General features: G+C 53.7%; 1 protein-coding gene across 1 annotated transcript; it reads left to right on the top strand.

Moving 5' to 3' along the window:
* Positions 1 to 532: 532 nt before the first annotated feature.
* On the top strand, positions 533 to 24,431 carry CACNA1F (calcium voltage-gated channel subunit alpha1 F). The gene is made up of 45 exons (XM_082446778.1): positions 533 to 1,197; positions 3,137 to 3,242; positions 3,479 to 3,618; positions 3,870 to 4,012; positions 4,114 to 4,266; positions 4,902 to 5,098; positions 5,211 to 5,314; positions 5,923 to 6,113; positions 6,532 to 6,624; positions 6,737 to 6,830; positions 7,001 to 7,027; positions 7,186 to 7,346; positions 8,235 to 8,460; positions 9,403 to 9,827; positions 9,943 to 10,024; positions 11,227 to 11,305; positions 11,654 to 11,901; positions 12,088 to 12,217; positions 12,690 to 12,749; positions 12,899 to 13,005; positions 13,087 to 13,174; positions 13,575 to 13,682; positions 13,781 to 13,833; positions 14,812 to 14,958; positions 15,724 to 15,925; positions 16,021 to 16,179; positions 17,003 to 17,113; positions 17,342 to 17,425; positions 18,247 to 18,267; positions 18,477 to 18,605; positions 18,946 to 19,011; positions 19,268 to 19,359; positions 19,786 to 19,945; positions 20,172 to 20,299; positions 20,599 to 20,695; positions 20,882 to 20,984; positions 21,249 to 21,350; positions 21,529 to 21,659; positions 21,892 to 22,026; positions 22,293 to 22,411; positions 22,696 to 22,821; positions 22,914 to 23,041; positions 23,146 to 23,258; positions 23,658 to 23,855; positions 24,127 to 24,431. Exons 1-45 carry the CDS (start codon positions 1,118 to 1,120, stop codon positions 24,355 to 24,357), a joined length of 5,877 nt encoding a protein of 1,958 aa, XP_082302904.1. The 5' UTR covers positions 533 to 1,117; the 3' UTR covers positions 24,358 to 24,431.
* The last annotated feature ends 1,032 nt before the right edge of the window (positions 24,432 to 25,463 follow it).

Raw genomic sequence — 25,463 nt, 5'->3', positions numbered from 1 at the left:
TCATGCATTCAATAAATGCTTTATTTTAATGTTATATATATATGTGTGCACTCCAGAGAATAATTACATAGTAAACATCCATATAAACCATTCATGAAAAAGGCTACCCTGCCTCCACTGCTCAGTAGTGCCACGTTTGTCATAAATCACGTGTACCTATATGTGGGACTCAGTTTCTGAACTCTATTCTGTTCGTAATTACTCTTGCTTTATAACAAGCTTTGATATCTGATATGGCAAGTCCTCCCATCTTGTTATTTTTCAAAGGATTTTGGCTTTTCTAGGTCTTTTGTATATCAATATACATTTTAGAATCAGTTTGTCAAATTTCAAGGAAAAATCTTTTGAGATTTTTTTAAATTAATTTATTTATTTTTGGCTGTGTTGGGTCTTCGTTGCGGCGAGCGGGGACTACTCTTTGTTGCGGTGCGCGGGCTTCTCACTGCAGTGGCTTCTCTTGCTGCGGAGCACGGGCTCTAGGCGCGCGGGCTTCAGTACTGTGGCTCGCGGGCTCTAGAGCGCAGGCTCAGTAGTTGTGGCACACGAGCTTAGTTGCTCCGCGGCGTGTGGAATCTTCCCGGACCAGGGCTCGTGTCCCCTGCATTGGCGGGCGGATTCTTAACCACTGCGCCACCAGGGAAGTCCCTTTTGAGATCTTTGTTTGGGACTGCATTGAATCTCTGGATCACTTCGGGAAGAACTGACATCTTCACAATATTGACTACTTCAATTAGTAAATTTAATGTATCTCTCCATTTATTTAGGTCCCCTTTAATCACTTGATAATATTTGATAATTTTTTTCCATGGAGATCTTGCACATATGTTATGTTAGGTCTATTCCTACATACTTCGAATTTCAGGTACTGTTGGGAAACAATTATCATTTTTCTTATTTTAGTTTCTGACTCTGGTGCTGGTATATATTTTGTAAAAATATTTTTTTTAAATCAGTGCCTTTTCTGTTGCCAGGCTCTGGCCCACAAGTGTCCCATCTCCACCCCTCCTCACCTTCCCATCCGACCCTGTTATGGCCCCGCCCTGTGACCTTAATCCCTCCAAAGCTGGGGGAAGAGAGGGGAGCTGTGTGCAGATGGCTCTTCAACCTCGAAAGGAGGATGGCGGCATCTGAAGGCGGGAAAGGTGAGAACAGGCTTCCACCCCTGCAGACCCTTGGAGCAAGCCTGGGCTCTGCTCCATCCTCAGCCCCTCTGACCCACCCACTGCCCACCAGGACCCCACCCCTGGAGAGCCTTTAGGAGACCAGAATCACATCACCCTGTTCCCATCCCAGCCAGCCCCAAACACAGCCTTAGATCCCAACTGAAACCCAACCCCAATCCTGGCCCTGATCTCTATCCTAGCTCCCACTCCAACTTCAACTCCAGTGCCAGCCCCAAGCTTAATCCTAACACAAACTTTACCAACCAGAGGGCAAACCCCCTTTAGAGTCCAAACCCCAACGTGGATACAGACCTTACCATAAGCTCTAAAGTTACCGAAACTCAACCCCAACCCCTGGATATAAGCACTGTTAGTGAGTGGGTCTCTGACTTTCCAGAAAGAGTGCAGACCCATTTTTAAGGACCAGAGAGAGAGAGAGAGAATACACACTTGATGGTGGTAGTAAGTTGTGAAGGCTTAGAGTCAGAGACTGCCTGGATTTGGCTCCCAATTCAGCTACTTCATCAAATCACTTAACCTCTCTTTTTGCATCAATTTCTCCACCTGCAAAATGGGAATAATACTATGTGCCAGACATTCTTCTGAATGCTGAACTCATTTAATCCTCACAGCAACCCTATATTGTAGGTACTCTTACTGTCATCTCATTATACAGATAAGGAAATTGAGGCTCAGAGAGGTTACATAATTTGCTCAAGGCCACACACAGCTACCAAGTGGTAGAGTCAGGATTTAAACTCAGATAGCTTGTTTCCTCCAAAGCTGGGTATCTTAACCAGGCCAACCCACTGCCCCTTGGAGGCTGAAACAAGGCCAAGGGACTTGGGAATGGTTTTAGCTGAAAACCCCAGTGCAAAACTCAGATCCCACCCAAACTCGTTAAAACCTAACCTTGATCCTAATTCAAATTCCAGCTCATTCAAATATCCAGTCCTAACCCTAAATCATATCTCAAGAACACTTTACTCCCACCGGTATTTAAACCCAACCCAAAATCTACCACTCAAATTTAATCCTAAATTTGCTTCCAGCTATAAACTTAATCCTACCCCATGCTAATTTAAGCTCTACCCCCCCAAATCTAACACCAAACCCTACTTCAATTAGAAACATAATCTCACCTTCACTCCCCTATAAACTCTCACTCTATCGTCAATCAACTCCAATCCCAACTCTTATCCCCCAATCTTTAACTCAGGTACCCTCAACTTTCCCTAATTTTACATGCTCTTCTCTCCTTCCCTCAGACAGAGGGATAGGATCATGTAGGAGGCAGCCATGACTGCCCCAATACCCTGTTCCCCCCCCAACTCGGTTTCTCCACACAGACACCACCCCAGAGCCCAGTCCAGCCAATGGGACAGGCCCTGGGCCCGAATGGGGGCTGTGCCCTGGGCCCCCAGCATCAGGTGGTGAAATCGGCGGGGCATCCAGCCTGGGGACCCCTAAGCGAAGGACTCAGCACAGTAAGCACAAGACAGTGGCAGTGGCCAGTGCCCAGCGCTCACCCCGGGCACTCTTCTGCCTCACCCTGGCAAACCCCCTGCGGCGGTCCTGCATCAGCATTGTGGAATGGAAGCATCCTGGAAGGCCAGGGGCAGGGCTCAGGGGTGAAGGTCACCAGGGTACCAAGAGTCAAGGATTAAGCCAGGGCTGGAATGGAAGAGGGCTGAGGTCAGCAGGGATCAAGGATCAAGAACTGGATTCAAGGGGGAGTTGAGAAAGGTGAAGGTCACCAGGGGGGTCAAGAGTCAAAGACTAAATCTCAGCAAGAGTTGAGGATGGGTAAGGTTTCCAGGGGGGTCAGAGTCAAGGCTTTGGTCAAGGCAGGGGCTGGGAATGTCAGAGCTGGTCACCTTAGGGTCAAGGGTCAGCATTGGGTGGAGAGGGCCCCAAGGGAATGTGGGGCTCTGAGACCACTCTGCCTGGGTCCTTAACTGTGTTCACCTGAGGCCCTTCGACATCCTCATCCTGCTGACCATCTTTGCCAACTGCGTGGCCCTTGGGGTCTACATCCCCTTCCCAGAGGATGACTCCAACACTGCCAACCACAACCTGGTGAGGCTAGCCCCGCCCCGCCCCGCCCCGCCTCCAGCTAGATACAGCCCCAGTAGAGCCACACCTCAAGCCTTCCAGCCAGGCCCCGCCCCTCTCTGACCCAGATGACCCTCTCCTGCCCAGCCGCCCCCCCTTCGGTCCCCGCTAAGCTCCTCTTCCCCTACCCCCTGTCAAACAAACCCCACTCCCAAATAACTTCCCGATCTCCCGCCCCCCACCCCCGGCTCCGCCCCCAGGAGCAGGTGGAGTACGTATTCTTGGTGATTTTCACTGTGGAGACCGTGCTCAAGATCGTGGCCTACGGGCTGGTGCTCCACCCCAGCGCCTACATCCGCAATGGCTGGAACCTGCTCGACTTCATCATCGTCGTGGTCGGGTGCGCCTCTGCAAGGGATACCCCCAACCCTAGCTCAACTTCCCACCTCAGGCCCGCTAAATTCGGGGCTCGGGGAAGCGACTGCTTCAGACTGCCTCCATTCGGCAGCCAGAATCAGGAATATTAACATATTTTAAACCTATTTGCATTTCCAGTTAGAGGGACTTGTACTTTTCCGAGGAAAAGGGAGGGGGGAAGGGGGGGGTCCCAACCCCTGACCCCCGCCTCCTTGTCCTGTGCTCCCCCATCAGGCTGTTCAGCGTGCTGCTGGAGCAGGGGCCCGGACGCCCGGGGGATGCCCCGCATACCGGAGGGAAGCCGGGTGGCTTCGATGTGAAGGCGTTGCGGGCGTTTCGGGTGCTGAGGCCACTGAGGCTGGTGTCCGGGGTCCCGAGTGAGTGGCTCGTCCCCCGGGCTTGGAGGTAGTGGAGGGGAGAGCGGGAGGGGCGCTGAGCTGACCCCGCCCCTACGTTGCCCACCCCTCGCTCCCCACAGGCCTGCACATAGTGCTCAATTCCATCATGAAGGCGCTGGTGCCGCTGCTGCATATTGCACTTCTCGTGCTCTTTGTCATCATCATTTACGCCATCATCGGGCTCGAGCTGTTCCTCGGACGCATGCACAAAACGTGCTACTTCCTGGGATCTGGTCAGCAAGCCCACCCCAGCCCCCGGGACAGGATACGCCCCTTCCATTGGCTCCTAAGCCCCACCCTGTTCTCAAGGGGACACACTCAAATTCACAACACTCCGCCCCCAAGTTCAGGCTCCGCCCCCAAATAAACAAGTCTTACCCCGCCCCCCCATATTCAAGACTCCGCCCTCAATTCCAGACTACAACCACCCCCCTAGCTAATTGCTCCGCCCTATCACAAGTTTCCACTCACAGGTTAAGGCCCTATCCCACACTGAAGACTCCATTCTCCAGAACTGGTCCCAAATAGTCAGGTCTTTTTCATCCACACCCAAACCCAAGTCTTGGCCCCACCCTTCTTTCAAGAGACCCTCCCAAATACACAAGACTGCTCCTAGGCTCACGCCTCACTGTTATTCACAAGATTCTGCCCCAAGGTTTACAGTCCCACTCCTCAGATCCCTGTGGTTGGGCTTCACAGCTTCCCAGGGGTTCAGAATCCTGACCCAGCACAGTCAGAGGCTAAGGGTTGTCTTTGATTTAGAAAAATCTAGAACCCTGAGGTGAGCTTCCCAGGTAGGCGGGCCTCCAAGGTGGCAACGACTGTGGGTGGGCGTGCTTCGGGTTCCAGAGCTCCAGTCTTCCCACAGACGTAGAGGCGGAGGAGGACCCATCGCCCTGCGCGTCATCGGGATCGGGGCGTGCTTGTACGCTGAACCAGACCGAGTGCCGCGGACGCTGGGCAGGTCCCAACGGAGGCATCACCAACTTCGACAATTTCTTCTTTGCCATGCTGACAGTCTTCCAGTGCATCACCATGGAAGGCTGGACTGACGTGCTCTACTGGGTGAGGTGGACGGCGGGCACACAGTGCAGAAGCTGCACCTGCCTCTCCTCACCGAGCTCGGGCGGGAGTGTCCGCACACCCTGAGGGATGCATGCCCCCTCTCTCTCCCTAGATGCAGGATGCCATGGGGTATGAGCTGCCCTGGGTGTATTTCGTGAGTCTTGTCATCTTTGGATCCTTCTTCGTCCTCAACCTTGTACTTGGTGTCCTGAGTGGGTGAGGAACCTAGACACCTACCCAGGCCTTCCTTCCTGCCCCTCAGCCCCTGTCCCTTTACTTTGTTCCTGGCAAACTGCTAGGCATCCTTCAAAACCCATTTAAAATACCCCTTCATTCATTCAATCAACATTGAGCATCTCCTGTGTGTGAGGCACTGTTTTAGGAATGGAACAAGAGACAAAAATCTCTGCCTTCCTGGATATTACATTCTGGTGGGGAGAGACAGACAATAGCAACATACACAATAAATGTGTGTGTGTACATACATACACACACATATGTGTAGTGTCTTATATGGAATATGTGCTATGGAAAGAAAGGAAGAGTTAAGATAGGAATGCTGAGATCTTGTAGTTACAAATAAGGCCAATCAGGACAGGCCTCCTTGAGATGGCATTATCTGAGTAAAAGTGTGAAAGAGATTGAGCCATGTGGGTATCTGAGGAAAGAGTGTTCCAAGCAAAGGGAACAGCCAGTGCAAAGGCTCCAAAGCTAAAACGTGCTTAGCATATTCAAAGAACAGCAAGGAGGTCAGTGTGGCTGGGAGGTGATGGCAAGGGGGCCAGGGTTGTTCCCCCACCTAACCCTCTATTCTCCTCCCTCAGAGAGTTCTCTAAGGAGAGGGAGAAGGCAAAAGCGCGAGGGGACTTCCAGAAGCTTCGAGAGAAGCAGCAGCTGGAGGAGGACCTGCGGGGCTACCTGGACTGGATCACACAGGCGGAGGAGCTGGACATGGAGGACCCCTCAGCTGATGGCAACTTTGGTTCTGTGGCTCAAGAGGGCCAGGCCAGCCACCGTAGGCAATCCCAACCTGGCCCACTCCCTGCTCCACACATGCCTCAGATGTGGGCTGCCCTCCTGAGATCCAGCCCCAGCCCGCAGCAACTCTAGGCCCCTGGGTCTTCCCTGGAGGTCCAGTGGTTAAGACTCCGCGCTTCCACTGCAGGGAGCACGGGTTCGATCCCTGGTCGGGGAACTAAGATCCCACATGCCATGCTGCGCGGCCAAAAAAAACAAAAACAAAAACAAAAAAAACCTCTAGGCCCAGCCTCCGGTTAGGACACAGAACCCGGACTCAGATACCCTTCCCAGACTGCACCCAGAACACACACACACACACACACACACACACACACACACACACACACACACACACGTGGGGCCCTAACCCCGCCCCAGGCCGTGATCCACCACTGTCCTCCATGTCCCCACAGGGCCACAACTGGCAGAGCTGACCAATAGGAGACGAGGACGTCTGCACTGGTTCAGTCACTCCACCCACTCCACGCACTCCACCAGTAGCCACGGTGGGGGTCCAGCAAGGTTGACAAGGGGGAGGGATGGGTAGGCAGAGGAGAAAGCCAAAGGCAGAGCCCTGGGATCTTCATGTGCCGACCGCTTCTTCCACCCTGCCCACAGCCAGCCTCCCAGCCAGTGACACCGGTTCGATGGCAGAGACCCCAGGCGATGAGGAAGAGGAAGAGGGGGCTCTGGCCAGCTGTACACGCTGCCTGTGAGGGCCCCCAGCCCTTGACCCCTGACCCAGCCAGAACCCAGAACAGACCCTGACCCCAATCCTTACTTTAGCTTCCAACCTTGACCTCAGCCCCTGACCTCCAGCCCTCGCCGCTGACTGCCGCTCAGCCCCTGACGATGCCTACCTCCCATCCCCCTCTTTTCCAGAAACAAGATCATGAAAACCAGTGTCTGGTGAGTTGCAAAAGTTGTGTGACAGCTGGACCCCATGACTTTGTGAGCCCCACCTCCAAGCCCTCCAAGCCCCCCATGACCGCTGGACTCCCCCACCTGAGCCCCCCAGGGCAGGCTTAGGTAGGTGATCTCATCCGGTGGGTTCCCCATCCCCACAGCCGCTGCCTCCGCCGAGCCAACCGGGGCCTTCGGGCGCGCTGCCGGCGGGCTGTGAAGTCCAATGCCTGCTACTGGGCCGTGCTGCTGCTCGTCTTCCTCAACACGCTGACCATCGCCTCGGAGCACTACGGGCAGCCCATCTGGCTCACCCAGATCCAGGGTGCACCCCCCAGCCTGCCAGCCCTCTCCCCCAGCCCCCAATTCCTTCCACCCCAGAAGCTCCAATCCAGGATCTCTCGGGTGCCCCACACCCCCAGATAGTGCCCTCCTACCCAAGTAAATGCAGAAACTTTAGCCTGTTCCATCCTACCTTGTAGCTTACACTTGTATAGCACTTGCTGTGTGTGTCAAGCTCTGTTCTCAGCACTTTACCTGTACTCACTCAATTTCTCTTCACTGCAACTTTAGGTGAATTAAGTACTAAGGTGCAGTAAGTGACTAATCCCAGGACTCAGCTAGTGAGTGGCAAACCCAGGCAGCCTGGCTCCAAAGTCCAGGCTCTTAACACCGCACTGTCTGGACAAGTTAAGCCCTCTGTGCCTCAATTTCCCCATCTACAAAATGGGAATAGTAGTAGTATCCACTTCAGGGGGTGGTGGGGAGGATTAAATGAGTTAAAGTGAAAAATGCTTAGAACATTGCCTGGCCCACATAAAGCTAACACTTTACAAGTGTTAGCTCTTACTATTATTCATCTTAATCTCAGCCCCCAACCTGAATACTGAGTACACTTCTAATCCCAACCCTCAAACCAGCCCCAGTCCCAACTAAACCCCAGATTCTAACTCTACCCTTGAATTGGAGTTTTTCTGTATTCATAGAGGCTGACCGAGGCCCACACCCCAGCTCTGCCCCTTGCCCCAGCTCCAAGCCCCTCAGAACCTTGCCCACTGTGACCTACAAAATCACCCGATCCCTAGTCCTAACCACGCCACCGGCCTGTGCCTGGACGGATACCAACTACCCCAGATCGCCCCATGGCCCCTACCTCCACACATGTCACCACAAAAACTGACTAGCCCAGTCACCCCTGCCCCTCTCCCCACAGAGTATGCCAACAAAGTGTTGCTCTGTCTGTTCACGGTGGAAATGCTTCTCAAGTTATATGGTCTGGGGCCCTCTGTCTACGTCTCCTCCTTCTTCAACCGCTTTGACTGCTTCGTGGTCTGTGGGGGCATCCTGGAGACCACCCTGGTGGAGGTGGGCGCCATGCAGCCCCTGGGCATCTCGGTGCTCCGCTGTGTGCGCCTCCTCAGGATCTTTAAGGTCACCAGGTGTGTGTGTGTGTGTGTGTCGGGGGAGAGGATGGGGGCCCCAAACACAGCCCCAACAGCCACCACCCCAGCTCCAATGATGACTATATCCGCATCACCATTCATTTATCAAATATCCATTGAGTGCCTACTGCATATAAGGCGCCATTCCAGGCCCTAGGGAAACACCAGGAATCAAAGCAGACACAAGTTCCTGCCTTCCTGGAGATTAAAGTCCGCTGGGGAGGGTGTCTACTCCATTTCCATCCCCTTCCTCAGCCTCAACTTCAGCTAGAACATTATTCCCAACCCCATCTCCAAACTCAACTCCATACTCATCCCCAACCCAAACCCCGTACCCCACCCCCAACCATAACACCATCTCTAACCCCAACCACCAACCACTCATCATCCACAAGCTCATTTACAGCCCCATAACCCAAGCCCAAGCCCACCTCCAGCCTCATTCCTAGCTCCCAGCCTCATCCCCATCACTAGCCACAACCCCCACAGCCCAAATTCATAACCATCAGCCTATCTCCAAATGCAAACCCATCCCCAGTCCCAGCCCCAATATCATCCCCATCCATCCTCTCCTCTATCCCAACCCTCAGCCACAGACTTATCCCCGACTCAGTCATCTACAACTCCAAATATTCCCCAACCCCATCCCCAGCTACAATCCCTAACCCCAGGCCCAACCTGAAACCCAATTTTAGCTTCACCAACTTCCATATACCCTCCATACTAACCTCATCTCCCCTAATGCCAACCCCAACCCTGAATACAACCTTCTCCTTACTTCTTATTCTCACCTCACCCCAACTCCAAAATCACTTCCAACAATGACACAAAAGCTCATCTTAACCCAGTCTGCCCCAGTGCATCCCAAGCTGGAGCCCTGCCCCGGCTCCTGACTCACCACTGGATGTGTCAACCCTTCCCCCTCCATCTCTGCTGCAGGCACTGGGCATCTCTGAGCAATTTAGTGGCGTCCCTGCTCAATTCAATGAAATCCATTGCATCCTTGCTGCTTCTCCTCTTCCTCTTTATCATCATCTTCTCCCTGCTTGGCATGCAGCTGTTTGGGGGCAAGTTCAACTTTGACCAGACACACACCAAGCGAAGCACCTTTGACACCTTCCCCCAGGCCCTCCTCACTGTCTTTCAGGTGGGACCTGGAGATCATGGGATGGGTGGGCGAGGCGGGGGGACCCAAGGTTGGGGAGAGGGTCCCAAGAGCTTCACGGTGACCTCCCACTCCCAGATCCTGACAGGTGAGGACTGGAATGTGGTCATGTATGATGGTATCATGGCCTATGGCGGCCCCTTCTTCCCAGGGATGCTGGTATGCGTGTACTTCATCATCCTCTTCATCTGCGGCAACTGTATCCTCAGAGCCTTGGGAGGCTGGATCGTGGCAGGGTTGGGGGAGGATAATGGGGACATGGGCACTCCATAGGCAGGCTGCTTCTCCATCCTTGTAGCCTGAGCTCACCCCAGACATCCTGTTGAACGTGTTTCTTGCCATTGCTGTGGACAACCTGGCCAGTGGAGATGCAGGCACTGACAAGGGCAAGGGCAGGTGAGGTCTGGCTCTGCCTCCAAGACAGTCTCTCCCTGGGAGCCCTGACTGGGACCCTCCCACACACATCCCACACCACCAGAGATGCCTTGGTCACCCTGGCAATCCCCATCTGCAGATCCAACCTTCCAGTCCTCATTCACTGAACATGCATTTATTGAGCACCTACTTTTTACCAGGCCCTGTTCTAGATGCTAAAGAGACAGCAGGGGTTAAAGAAGACAGAGTCCTTGCTTTCATGGAGCTGACATTCTAGTTGGGGAAGGCAAGCAAAACAAACAAATGAATATATACCAATACAATTTAATTAAATATATGTTAATAATATGTAATGAAGAAAAGGAAAGCAGAATAAGAGAATAGAGAGAAATGAAGATTGCTATTTTGGTTAGGGTAATCAAGGAAGGCCTCTATGAGAAGGTGACAGTTAAAGAGAGGCCTGAATGAAGTGGGGGAGTGAGCCATGCAAATATCTGGGGAAAGAGTGTTCAAGGCAAGGGGACAGCAAGTGCAAAGGTCTTGAGGTGATAATATTCTTAGCACATTCAAAAGACACCATGGAGGGAATTCCCTGGCAGTCCAGTGGTTAGGACTCGGCTCTTTCACTGCTTTCACCCGGGGCCCCGCGTTCGATACCTGGTCTGGGAACAAGGAGAGTGGTAGGAGGTGAGCTCAAATGGGGGGAATAGAAAAGCCAGATGAAGGGCATTCTGGGCCATGGTGAGAACTTTGGGTTTTGCTCTGAGTGGTGGGGAGCCATGGGAGGGGTGTGAGCAGAAGAGGAATGTATCAGACAGAATTTAACAGCATCCCTCCTGCTGCTGTGAGAGTAGACTAAGGGGATGAGGGAGGAAGCAGGGAGGTTGTATGGGACCTGAGAAAGGTCTGTTCTGACTGCAATGACCCCCTCCCTTGGCCTTGCCTATCTGCTTCGATCCTTAACAGTCGCCTCCTCCCCAATTTCCTCGCACAGGGAGAAGAACACTGAGGAAACTCCACAGGAGAATGGAGCACTGGTGAGTTAGAGGCCTGGGCTCTGTCTACACCTCCCACTACCACCAGTATCTGTCTATGCGTATGTGTCTTTATCCCGCATCTTCTGCCTATTCATTCCTTCTTTACTGTGTCCCTCCCAAGCCTCCCCTGTGTCCATCCCCTGGTGTCTACCCCATCATCGATGACCCCCATCTTCCTGTCCCCAGGTGCCTGGTGGGGAGAATGAGGAAGAGGAAGGTGCAAAAAATGAAGGAGCAGGCAAGTGGGCAAGGCCGGGTGGAAGAGGTATGGGACCTTGGGGACAGCACCCAGGCAGAGCTCGTGACCCCTGAGACCCTCCTCTCTGGAGAGCAGCCTTCTCCAACATCATCTTTAAAATAATGGGCTTGGTGTGTGGCCAGGAACATTTGAGACGCTGAGATTAAAGAAGAGAAACAGACATTTTGTTTTACTGCAGAACTTCTCAGGGCCTTTATTATAAAATAGTATGTATATGGCTGAAGATGGCAATGTGCGTTCAACACACATTTACTGAGCCCCTCCTGTGTCCCATGCACTGTTCTAAGTGCTGAGGACACAACAGTGAACAAAACAGTCTGAAATCCCTTCTCTGAGGAGCTGACATTCTAGCAGGGAGATGAGAATTTACGACATGACAAGCACTGTTCTAGGTGCTTTACATACATTTTCTCAATTAATTCTCTCTCCTTTGATCTTCTTCTGCTGCCAGGCATGGAGGAAGAGGAGGAGGAGGAGGAGGAAGAGGAGGAGGAGGAAGGGGGTGCAGGGCATGTGGAACTCCTGCAGGAAGTTGTACCCAAGGAGAAGGTGGTACCCATCCCTGAGGGCAGCGCCTTCTTCTGCCTCAGCCAAACCAACCCGTGAGTGCTGCGAATGTGCAGGGCGTTGGGGCTTGAGGGGCTGGGGCAGGGGGAGGACCAGGGAGCAGCCAAGGCTCGGGTGGGGTGCACGGCCTTATGCAACAGGGCCCATGCTGTATCTCTCGGGCTCCCCCAATCAACTCTGCGGTCCTGTGTTCTGACCATGGACCATTCCCCACTCCCCAGGCTGAGGAAGGCCTGCCACACCTTCATCCACCATCACGTCTTCACCAATCTTATCCTGGTGTTCATCATCCTCAGCAGTGTGTCCCTGGCAGCTGAGGACCCCATCCGAGCCCACTCCTTCCGCAACCACGTGAGCCTTGGGCTGGGGGCTCAGGGGACACTCCCAAGGGTGTTCTACTGGGCACAAGCTGGGGCCAGGGTGGAGGCAGGGAGAAGACCCCTAGTTGGGCAGAGAGAGAGGAGCAATAATGGCAGCTGCAGCAGTGCCAGGCTTTATTATGAGTGCAACACACTTGGGGAAGCACCGGGGAGGTGATCAGTGTTTGGCAGAGGAGGAAGCTGTGCTCAGAGGTTGAGGAGACCAAGGGCGCCCATGTAGCTGAGTAGAGGCAGAGGAGCCCAAATCTGAACCCTTGTCTTTCTGGTGGCCAAGGCTTTTGCCTCGTAGAAAAGTCCTTGATGATGATGACGATGGGAGAGAGAGAGAGAGAGGGAGGGGAGGAGAGAGGGAGGGAGGGACAGCAAAACTTACTGAGAGATACACACAGCTAAGATCCCCCTCAGCCATGACTTGGTGGCTCCCCCTCTTTCTTGCCCCCCAGATTCTGGGGTACTTCGATTATGCCTTCACCTCCATTTTCACTGTGGAGATTCTACTAAAGGTGACTAATGGACCCCCCATCATACCCCCAGTTACCTCAACCTACTCCCCACCCACTCCTGCAGCCCAACTCTCCTGTTTCCATCCCCAACTCCCCTCTCTATCCCCGGATCTGGGGTGTAACTAGCCTGATGTCCCCCTACTCCCCAGATGACAGTGTTCGGGGCTTTCCTGCACCGTGGCTCCTTCTGCCGTAGCTGGTTCAATCTGTTGGATCTGCTGGTGGTCAGCGTGTCCCTCATCTCCTTTGGCATCCAGTGAGTGACACCTGCCTACCCCATTCCTCCAAGAGCCAAGACCAGGCCCGGGCCATGGCCTGAGGACTGCCCCCTCCTCAGCTCCAGTGCCATCTCGGTGGTGAAGATTCTTCGAGTACTCCGAGTACTACGGCCCCTCCGAGCCATCAACAGGGCCAAAGGACTCAAGGTAATCCCATCCCACCCAAATCCGTGGGACCCAGACCCTGCCCCGCCCCTGGGGCCAGGATCACTGATCCGACTGACCATTTGCAGTGATGCATGACCACATGGCCTGGCCGCAATGTGTAACCACACGGCCCTGACCACTGGCCATGTGGCCTGATCCATGTTCCTTACAAGTGACCATCCATTCCTTACCAAAGGCCACATTTCTGTGATCCAAGTTCCTGACATGTGGCCACATACCCCTGTCTGGCAAACACATTTCCCGTTGGTACCCACACATCCTTCACCCAAGACCACATGTTCCTGACCCAAGTCCCTGAGCTCCATCCATGCCTGGAGTCCTTGCCCTGTGGCCACCGTGGCCTGCTGTGTCCATGAGCCATATTTGTGGGTGTCTGCAGCACGTGGTGCAGTGTGTGTTCGTGGCCATCCGGACCATCGGGAATATCATGATTGTGACCACGCTCCTGCAATTCATGTTCGCCTGCATTGGCGTGCAGCTCTTCAAGGTGGGAGGAAACTCTGGAGGGAGGCCCAGGCATGAGTCAAGGCAGGGAGGGGGTGGGGGATGAAGGGTGAATCTGCTTGACAAATATCCTCTCTGCAGGGGAAATTCTACAGTTGCACTGATGAGGCCAAACACACCCCCCAAGAATGCAAGTGAGTGCCTGAAACCCTGCCCTCCATGGAGCCCAGGACCCTCCCAAAGTCCAAAGAGGCCCCTAGATCTCACCCAGGCCTCTAAAACCCCTAGATGTTCCTCCAAAGAACTGCAGAGAACCCCCCCAGATTTTATCAAGGTCCCCAAGACCCTAGAATTCCTCAAGGCCCCAAGATACATCCCGAGAATTCTCCCAAGAATGGCAAAAGCCCTCAGACATCACCAGTCCTTAAGAGCCCCCCCCAATAACTGCCCAAAACCCCTCTCCACACTCCCCAGAGTTACCTACGTTCCACTCCAGACTCCCAACAATCCCCAAACACCCGACCCCCACCACCAAGTCCCCAGCTTCCGTCTTGAGACTCCTACAGAGGGTAATAGTTCGCTGAAGTTAGACATTCCTGGTTCAAATTGATCTCATGAGACTTGGATACATTTCTTAACCTTGCTGAGTCCCATTTTCCTCAACTGAAAAATGGGGATAAAAAGAGTGTGGATTTCACAAGGTTGTTGTGAGGAGCAAATGAGTTACTACACAGAGAGTGTACTACAATGTAAAGTTAGTACATGTAAAGCCTAGCACAGTGCCTGGCATATACTTAGTGCTGATAAATGTTGGCTATTATTCGTATTACTTTTTCCTGGATGGCAATGATGGTGATAATAATGCTGATGATAGCTAACGTATACGGCCCCAACAATGTGCCAGACACTGTTCTCATTGATTAACAAAATTAATCCTTGTAACAAGCCAGGAAATACCTACTGTCATTATCCTTATGTCATAAATGGGGAAAACTGAAGCACAGAGGTTAAATGCCCAAGGTCACCCAGCCAGTAAATGGAAGGGCAGGATTGGAACCCAGGCTATCCAGCTCCACCACTATGCCCTGCTGCCTCCATGCTGGAGACACCAGTCCCCATTCCACAGCTCCCTACCCCTCCTCACCCACCCAGCATGTCTGCAACATCCACAGGGGCTCCTTCCTGGTCTACCCCGATGGAGATGTGTCAAGGCCCCTGGTCCGGGAGCGGCTCTGGGTCAACAGTGATTTCAACTTTGACAATGTCCTTTCAGCCATGATGGCCCTGTTCACTGTCTCCACCTTCGAAGGCTGGCCTGCGTGAGGGGCAGGGCCCCAGGGATGGGCAGGGGACTGGGCAAGAGTCTTTAGGGGATTGGCTTTGGATATCCTGGGGATGGGTGGAAGGGTATCTTGGGATGTGAAGAAGGTCTCTGGAGAGTGGGTAGGGTTTTCTGGGGACTGGTGGGTGTATCAGATGACTAGGTGGGGATCTCCCAGAAGTTGGCTGGGGGTGCTCTGGGGACCTGGGTGAGGGGGGGCCTCCAAGAATTGGGTAGAGAGGTCTCTGAGGCACTAGGTGGAAGTCTAGAGAGGACTGCGTGGGATTTAGGGGGGGTACCAGGTAGAGGTCTGGGGGGACTGGGTGGAGGTCTTGGAGGAGATGGAGCTGGAGATTCAGGGGTTTCCAGATAGCTGCACAAGTCTTTGGGAGTACTAGTTGGGGGGCGATGGAGCAAAGAATTCAAGTTGATGGGACAGGGGATTTAGAGATCTTTGGGGGCTTGTTGGGGAGTTCTGGGGAGCTGCATGGGGATCCTCAGATGGCTGGAGGAGAACTGGGAGTCTGTGGGAACCTAAGGGATTTGGGGGTCTTGGAGGGCCTGGATGGGGATTCTCAGGAAGGTTGGATGGGGATCTCTGGGTCTCTGGAGGGCTGGGCTTTGGGAGTCTTTGAGGGCCTGGTGTGTAGGTCTCAGGTAATTAGGTCAGGGGATTTGGGGATATTCTGGGGTGTCTAAGGTATCTGGGGACAGGTCTGAGGGGTCTGGGATATCCCTTCACTTGCCTCCACTGGCTCCCCAGGCTGCTATACAAGGCCATCGATGCAAACGCAGAGAACAAGGGCCCCATCTATAATTACCACGTGGAGATCTCAGTGTTCTTCATTGTCTACATCATCATCATTGCATTCTTCATGATGAACATCTTTGTGGGCTTCGTCATCATCACCTTCCGTGCCCAGGGCGAGCAGGAGTACCAAGACTGTGAGCTGGACAAGAACCAGGTGACCTCCAACCCCTGATCCACCAACCGCCCCCCCCCCACCACCTCCTTGCCTCGGGACCCCACTGCTCACTCATGCCTTGCACCTATATGCAGCGCCAGTGTGTGGAGTATGCCCTCAAGGCCCAGCCACTCCGCCGCTATATCCCCAAGAACCCGCATCAGTATCGGGTGTGGGCCACTGTGAACTCTGCTGCCTTCGAGTATCTCATGTTCCTGCTCATCCTGCTCAACACGGTTGCTCTAGCCATGCAGGTCTGAGCTCCCCACCCTGATCCCGCCAGACACCTGACCCTATTCTGTCTGCACAAATCCTTGAGAACTGTCAGGAATGCTTTAGGCTACAAGTAACAAAACCCCCAACTGACAGAGACTTAAGCTTTAAAGATATGTGCCACATATCTTCAAATCAAAGGCCAATAATCATAAGTTGTATCCTGATTTCAGAGATGTGAGAATGTGGGGAAAATGGCAGATGGCAAATGTAAGTTATCATTGACTGAGAAATGCACCCCAATTTCAGAGATTCTAAACTGTGAAAAGATGTATATCCTGGAGTCAATGAATTATGATAGTTACCTCACATAGCAAGCAGTGCAGAGGTAGGCTGTTTGCTCATTGCTCATCAGGGACCCAGGCTCTGTCTTTCTGCTCTACTATCTTAGTAAGTTGGCTTTCGTTCTCATGACTGTTGCTTCATGGTCACAAGATGGCTGCCACAGTTCCAGGCATCAAAACCACATTCAAAGCAGGAAATAGGAAGGAAGGTTGCACCAAGGGACTCTCTTCATTTGACCTTTTATTGGAAATCAAAAATATTTTTCACAGAAGCTGCCCAAGCAGCAGCAAGCTTATGTTTCTGTCTCAGTCAGAACTAGCTGCAAGGAAAGCTAGGAAATCAAGAGCTGGGCTTTCCAATATCCATAATGGGAGGTGGACAGTGTGAGAGGTTTGGCCAACCCATAGTGCTACCACATCCCCAGACTTACCTCAGTCCAAGACAGAGAATATTTGGTAGGGGTGTAGGGGGGAAATCTCTGCCTCAGGCTATGTCCCCACATCTGATTTTCTCCCCCAGCACTATGAGCAGACTGCTCCCTTCAACTATGTCATGGACATCCTCAACATGGTTTTCACTGGCCTCTTCACTGTTGAGATGGTGCTCAAAATCATCGCCTTCAAACCCAAGGTACCCCCCAGGCCTAGACCCATTCCTTAGGGTGGAACTCACTGCACAGCTCTCAGGGGGGCAGCAACCAGGGAGTCATGAGACTAGGGAGGACGAGGAATCTAGATGCAGCCTTATCATGTGATCCAACCTAGACCCTGCCTCCCCAATGCCCCCAACCACTACTAGCCCCATACCCTAACTTGCTAGCTCTGAGAAGACAGGGCACTGCTTTCCTCCTGTCTACAGCATTACTTTACCGATGCCTGGAACACGTTTGATGCTCTTATTGTGGTGGGCAGCGTAGTGGACATTGCCGTCACTGAAGTCAACGTGAGGACTGGCTCTCCACTAACCCACTCAACCCCTACCAACCTTCCCTCACCTCAACCCCAGGGCTTTCTTTCACATGGGGAGGTGGTTCCCACTCACATCCACCCCACTCCTGGAGACTCAGAGCTCCTCCCTCTAGCTCTACCTCTTGAGTCCCTATTGGGTTCAGCCAAAGCCCCCTTCTACCAGCTCCCGCTCATTCATTTGCAAGCTATCCTCTGGCTCCAGCATCTCCTAAAATGACTCTCCTGTTATTTCTATTATTTTCTTCATTGCCTCTACATCCCCCTCCATTGGCCCCATCATCTCCACCAACTCCTGCTTTGACTTCATCACCTCCTCTGATTCCTTCATTGGCTCCATTTCCTCCACCGACACCACCGTCTCTGACACTGGGTCTTTCACGGTTCTGTCATCACCACTGACTGCACGGTTGGCTCCATCATCTCTTTCACTGGGTACTACATGGTCCTCCATTGACAATGCTGCTGGGTCCATATCTCCATCACTGGCTTCTCCATTGGATCCTCCATCGGTTCTCTCATCTCCGTGAAACCACCGGCTTCATCATTTCCTCCATTGGCTCCAATATCTCTCCTCCACCATCTCCTGTGCCCTCTCCTCTACCTTTCACCCTCATTACCAACTTTTCCTTCAACCATCCTGATCCATTACCACATAACCTTCCTTATCATCCCTTGGATAATAACTCTACCATCCATTATCCTCCGTATCTGCTCCATCATTTCTCTCCTTGTTCATTGGCCCTGTGATCTCACCATCTCCTCCATCACCTCTGTTTTGGCAATATCTCCGTGCAGAATGGTGGCCACCTTGGCGAGGTAGACCCCCCACCTCACAACAGGGACTCTCTGCCTCTCTCTTCACCTACCCTCCTTTCCTTTCTTCCCGAAAGTCCTTAGAAATGCTCCCTGACCACCCTGGGGCCTGGGTTCTGAGGGATTTGGAGGCTGGGAGGGCCAAAGCATGAGACAGGGAGGTGGCTGGGGCAAATGTGGACTGAGCATACCCGCCACACGCCCAACCCCAGAGCTCTGAGGACAGTTCCCGCATTTCGATCACTTTCTTTCGCCTCTTCCGAGTCATGCGGCTGGTCAAGCTTCTCAGTAAGGGTGAAGGGATTCGCACATTACTCTGGACATTCATCAAGTCCTTTCAGGTAACTCCCCCACTCCTTTGTTCACCCCTCATCCCCACTTCACACCCTCAGCTTGTCCTTTTACCGCCCCCAGAACTACACCTTCCAGCATGCCATACCCATGTGCAGCTTACCATGTCCAGTTTTCTCTCTCTTGTGGGCTCTCAATTCCCAACATGTCTTGGCCTCACTGACCTTACTCTATTGTATTTAATACTGTGTCCATATTCGGGAGACCCTGGCAGTCATGGGCACTTTGGGGATGGACCACATCTCTCAGCAGGCCCCGGCTTGAGTGCATTCTGGGGCTTACAGTTCTCTGCCTGGACCTGAGTATCTATCCTCCTCTCCACCCCCATAGGCCTTGCCCTATGTGGCTCTTCTCATCGCAATGATATTCTTCATTTACGCAGTCATTGGGATGCAGGCAAGTGGGAACCCTGGGGAGCATCCCTCAGGCACTCCTCTGTTGAGGGGGGTTAGATGGGAATGAGCCCAAAGTGGGGGTAGAAAGACAGACAAGCTGCACCACCCTGAGTCAGTCCATACATCTGTGAAATGGGATCAGCAGTGCCTGCTTGTCAGGGTTGTAAGGATCCTTTGAGTATTAGGTGTTGTGAAATGGATGGGAACCTGTAGGGGCACGGAGTCACCCTTCTGACACAGCCCCTGTATGCCCACAGATTTTCGGCAAGGTGGCTCTTCAGGATGGCACACAAATCAACCGAAACAACAACTTCCAGACCTTTCCACAGGCTGTGCTGCTTTTGTTCAGGTGACACACACACACCCTCTCCCCTACTGCTTTGATCTCCAGCATGCTTTTGGGTGCCCACACATCCTCTCTGGGCCCCAGACTGCCTGAGCTATGGAAGTAACAGGGCAGCATGGGGCTCCATATTGCCTGAGACCTTTTCTGGCTGTGTTCTAAAGAATCTTTTAGAATATTCTAGCCTCAGCCATCCTTTTTCTGGCTGCAAGACATATACCTTTCATAGGCCTCAGCACCCCCTCTGTAAAATGCAAACATGATTGTCATCAACATGGCCACACCAGCTTTTAAAATATTGAAACGCTGTTTTTACCAGATGTAGCCCCTGCTAAGAAATAGGTCATCTCCTCACCCCTCTGGCCCCCACAGTGCCCCTTGTCATGACTTCATAGCCTCCCCACCAAGATGGCACCACTGTGTGACCCCCAGGTGTGCTACTGGTGAGGCATGGCAGGAGATAATGCTTGCCAGCCTTCCTGGGAGCCGGTGTGACCCTGAGTCTGACTTCGGCCCTGGTGAGGAGTTTAGCTGTGGTAGCAATTTTGCCATAGCCTATTTTATCAGCTTCTTCATGCTCTGTGCATTCCTGGTAAGGACCAATCCCCACAACCACCACTACTGCCCCAGGGGCTGGTCCTGATGGGGATGAGGTGGGGAGCCCAGATCTTCAGAGCGGGTGAAAGGGCTGGCCTGACGACAAGATCAACCCGGGGACTCATGACCCAGTGACCATAGAAGCTTACCTCCGCCCCCCACCAAACCCCCCATACTCTTCTCTGCCTTGCACCTAACCTCTCCTACTCACTGGCCCACAGATCATAAATCTCTTTGTGGCTGTGATCATGGACAACTTTGATTATCTAACCAGAGATTGGTCCATCCTGGGCCCCCATCACCTCGATGAATTCAAGAGGATCTGGTCTGAATATGACCCTGGGGCCAAGTATGCCCTCTGACCCCATACCTGGGATACCAGAGGACAGTGCACTGCCTCACAGTCTTCCAACTCTGGAACCTCTGACCTATGCCTCCCATTACCCAGGAAGTAGATGTCCCAAGGTTCCCACTGCCCCTGTCCTCTGCCTTTTCCCCTCCCCTCACTCACTGCCCTCCAGTTCTTCCCTGGCAGGCTATGGGGTGTTGGTGGGGCGAGGGAGTGATGAGCTGGTAGGGCCTTGAGTAAGGACCAGAGGGGGTATCTCCAACCCAGTAGTGCCTCTCTTCCACCCCCACCTTCCCCAGAGGCCGCATCAAGCACCTGGATGTGGTTGCCCTGCTGAGACGCATCCAGCCACCCCTGGGATTCGGGAAGCTGTGCCCACACCGAGTGGCCTGCAAGGTCTGTGCACCTGCCCACCACTGCCCCTGAGAGGACTGTCACCACACAGCAGGGGTGGGCAGGGACCCTGCCTTGGGTGGGGAGGGGGTGTTTGGTGGCATCCTCAAACGTTTCTGCCCTTGGGCATCACATGCCTGCATCCCTGGCATTTGCCCAAAATGGGTTCCATGTCCCTGGTGTGCACAGAGACTTGTGGCGATGAACATGCCTCTCAACTCAGATGGGACAGTGACATTCAATGCCACACTCTTTGCCCTCGTTCGGACATCCCTGAAGATCAAGACAGAAGGTGTGTGGGGAGAAGGGGGAGGGGCAGGAGGGGGAGGGTCCCTGGGGAAGGTGCAAGGAGCAAACTCATTGAGGGATGGGCCCCACTCTTAGCTCTTAACCTCAAAATAGGTGACTTTGCCTTCTCCAGGCCTGTTTTCCCACCTGTCCAACGGGGGCGGTGTTTGGCTGCGGTAGAAGTTTGTGACGCGCCCTCCAACAGTGAAGGAGTGGCTGTGAAAGGCTCTTCCTATTGGCTCATGCCCCACATCCTCTCCCCATGCAGGGAACCTGGAGCAAGCCAATCAGGAGCTGCGGATTGTCATCAAAAAGATCTGGAAGCGGATGAAGCAGAAGCTGCTAGATGAGGTCATCCCCCCAGCTGACGGTGAGCTAGCTCCACCCCAATTCCTTAAGCCTGCCTCTGAATGTCAACGATTGCTCACCACCACCAAACCATCACTGGCTGGAGAGGGAGGGTTGCAGGGGGAGAGTCCAAGCTTTGATGTGGGGGTTGGGGAGCAGAGGACTCCTGTGTGACCTTGCCTCCTCTCCCTTGCTCCCAGAGGAAGAAGTTACCGTGGGCAAATTCTACGCCACATTTCTGATCCAGGACTATTTCCGCAAATTCCGGCGGAGGAAAGAAAAGGGGCTACTAGGGGCCGAGGCCCCCCCAAGCACCTCCTCTGCCCTTCAGGTCTTGGGAGCAGGGCCTGAGCTGGGTGGGGGTATGTGGGAGCTCTGTGATTGAGGCTGACTGCCTTCTTGATCTCATGGAACCCATGTCACAGATGAGGAAACTGAGACCCCAGGACCCACAGAGGGTCAGGAGTGACTGTGGGGCTCCTTCCCCCACCCCACACTCCTACTCAGGGACAGGGAAGTTTAGACCCTGAGCTACCCGATTCCCTATTTTCCCACCCCCACAGGCTGGTCTGAGGAGCCTGCAAGACTTGGGTCCTGAGATGCGGCAGGCCCTCACCTGTGACACAGATGAGGAGGAGGAGGAAGAGGGGCAGGAGGGAGAGGAGGAGGAAGACGAGAAGGACCCGGAAACGTACAAAGTAAGGACAATAAGCTTTCACTCCCCCAGGAACTCTTGATTGTAAAATACTCCTTCAACCCCCTGAGTGATTTCCATACTGCGCCTGGGAGGAAGCCCCCCAGAGAAGACCCCCTGCAATAGACAAATGTTTACGTGGTACCTACCACCCACTGTTGGAGGGCAAGACCCAGATTTGGCCCCTGGGGAGCTCATTGGAGACACACTATTTGACCAAGTGACTTAGTTATAACCTGGATGCAACGCTCAGTCCTGTGATTTCCACAGGCCCCAATGGGCTCCCAGCCCCCATCTCGCCGGAGCTCTGTGATTTCTGTGTCTCTGCCTGCCGGTGCTCCCAACTCCAGACAGTCCAGTGTGCCCCAGGGTGGGTCCCACGCCCACAGGTATGCAAAGGTCTGCAGGAGGATTGTGAGGGAAGGCAGGGACTAGCCACTTTATGGGGGTACTTCAGGGGGCAGAGGGTGTTTCCAGTGAGACAAACGTCTATTAAAAGAAAGCCCATGTCTCCTTTAAAATGATGACAGGTTAATTTTATGTTATGTGAATTTTCCCAGTTAAAAAAAGTCTAGTGTTTCTGTAGAAGGTAGGGCATGAAATGAGAGGGAACCAGGGGCCCAGGGCCACACTGGGGGGATCTGGTCTGCCTAACTTGCCTCACTTTCCCCAGGAGAAGCTCTGGGGTTCTCATTTTCACCGTTCCGGAAGAAGGAAGTTCTCAGTCCAAGGCAACCAAAGGGCAAGAGAAGCAGGATGAACAAGAGGAAGTCCCCAGCCAGCACTCTGGCCATGACACGTAGGATGAGCCCATGAGCCACGTGCGAGAGGGATGGCACCCCATCGCGCATGCCCAGGCCTGAGCTCACCCCAGCCCTCCCTCCCAAACAGGCTCTCCTACCTAGATGAGCAGGCAGGGACTCCCCCACGCCCCATCCTTTTGCCACCTCACAGACCCCAGAGATATGTGGATGGCCACCAAGCACCACGCCGCCGTCTGCTGCCCCCAACGCCTGCAGGTGAGAGTGGACATGGGTCCTGGGGGGCCCCATGGGCCATAAGGGCAGAGGGCTGGGGAGGCACTGACATTCCTCTTTGCCCCTGGTGCCCCCCACACCCCCAGGCCGGAAGCCTTCCTTCACCATCCAGTGTCTGCGGCGCCAGGGCAGTTGTGAAGATTTACCCATCCCAGGCACCTATCATCGTGGGCGCAACTCAGGGCCCAGCAGGACACAGGTGAGGTGGGGGAGGGGGGCTGAGGCCTGGAGGGGTGGGGGGCAGCCTAGGCTGAATTTATCAAATACACTACAAATCGGGCTCTTCTGAAGAAGGGGGCACGTGTGAATTCACACAGTCCTCACTGTGCCTGTGACGTGGGTACTGTTACTAGCCCCAGTGTACAGATGAGGAAACTGAGGCCCAGAGAGGCTTACCCAAGATCACACAGCTAGTAAGTGGCAAAGCTGAGATTTAAACCCAGGCCTTCTATGCTCTGAAATAAACCCAAGGCTGATTTATACCCATTCAGTTTGACTCCAGTTGTGTTTGGGGGTAAGAGGTAGGCACAGGAGTGATGCCTAGATCCTCATACCCTACCCATCAATCACTATGCCCCTGATGTTTATTCTGGTCCAGGGTTCCTGGGCAACCCCTCCTCAGCGGGGCCGGCTCCTATACGCCCCACTGTTACTGGTGGAGGAGGGTGCAGCAGGGGACGGATACCTCGGCAAATCCAGCGGTCCACTGCGCACGTTCACCTGTCTGCACGTGCCTGGAACCCACTCAGACCCCAGCCATGGCAAAAGGGGCAGTGCTGACAGCCTGGTGGAGGCTGTGAGTCCAGAAGGGGAGGGGGCCGGAGGGATGGGAGAGAAGGGGAGAAGGTGGGAGCTTGGGAAGGAGGGTCCCCAGTCTCTGTGTTGTGTATGAAGCTATCCCTTTGCTCTGTGACTTCTGCTCAGCAAGATGTGTGCCCCACTGTCCCCCACTGACTTCCCTGCGTGCCTTCATGGGTTCATCACTCATCCACACCAACCCCTCTGTGCACACTGCTTCGACTCCATGCTGTGCCCTCTGCCAACACTGATCCCATCTGTGCCCCCAGGTGCTCATCTCCGAGGGCCTGGGCCTGTTTGCCCGAGACCCGCGCTTCGTGGCCCTGGCCAAGCGGGAGATTGCAGATGCATGTCGCCTGACACTGGACGAGATGGACAGTGCCGCCAGTGACCTGCTGGCACAGGGGACCAGCTCACTTTATAGTGACGAGGAGTCCATCCTCTCCCGCTTTGATGAGGAGGACCTGGGAGACGAGATGGCCTGCGTCCATGCCCTCTGAATTCCCATCCTTCCCCCACTGCTCAATAAACCTCCTGCCCTCCCTTCCTCAGAAGGAGACCGGCATGGACCACACCCCTGGATTTTGGTGTCTTTGCACTGGAGGCCTGGGGCTGCCCAGCAGTCCCCATCTATCCATCCCCTGTTTCAGCCCTGAGCCACTGCCCACACGCGGGTATTTCCAGAAACCAGGACAGCCAGGCCTGATTATTCAGCGTCAGGGAAGGAAGGAGGAGGAGGGGAGGCGGAAGAGGCAGCAGCCAAAAAAAGCTGGAGACAGAGTGGAGGTGGTGGGGGAAGGGAGGTTTCTGGACAGATGGAGGAAAGTGGAGAGAGTGAGGATGTGTGAGGGCTCGGATGAGGGGAGGGGGAAAGTCAGAGATTCCACAAGGGGTCAGGCAGATCAGACTGAGGCAGGACAGATGGATGGAAAGGAAAGGATAAGGAAACCTCCAGGAGAGTCCTGCCAGTAGAAAGGCCTGGAGGTTAGAACTAGCCTGGCATGTGATGTATCTTAGGCAGAGGGGTCCTCTGACAGCATCAGGAAGGGAGGCTAAATTGGGATCACCCCCACCTCCCCCCTTCTGCTTGTGAAAAAAGAAATCTAGGACTTCCCTGGTGGTCCACTGGTTAAGACTCCATGCATCCACTGCAGGGGGCACCGTTAGATCCCTGGTCGGGGAACTAAGATCCCGCATGCCTCCCAGTGTGGCCAAAATAAATAAATAAATAAAGAGAAAAAGGAAATTTAAATTCATTTGTAAAAGACATGGGTGACAGCAAAGGGCGAGGCTCCTAGCCTGGGGCAACCCACTCAGGGCTTACCTGGCTCTCCTGAGACCAGCTAACAGTACCCCACTCCCAGATCCCAGAGCTCCTCTCTGTTTCTTGCCCTACTTTTAGTCATTGCCCAACCGTTGGGGTCTCATTCATTCAGTGAAGGTTTATCGGGCATTTATTTTGTGCCAGGCACTGTTCTGGGTTTCCCTCAGCACAAATTGAGCTGGCTTAGACATGTGACGGGGGTTGTCCAAAGTGGTAGTCATCCCCACTCCAAAGGAATTGGAGGTAGTGTTAGAAGTGACACCGGATGTGGCCACCCCTGGG

Source organism: Balaenoptera physalus (genome assembly GCF_965194825.1).
Source record: "Balaenoptera physalus genome assembly, chromosome: X".
Classification (NCBI taxonomy): domain Eukaryota; kingdom Metazoa; phylum Chordata; class Mammalia; order Artiodactyla; family Balaenopteridae; genus Balaenoptera; species Balaenoptera physalus.
This window is presented reverse-complemented; position numbering and strand designations above follow the sequence as displayed.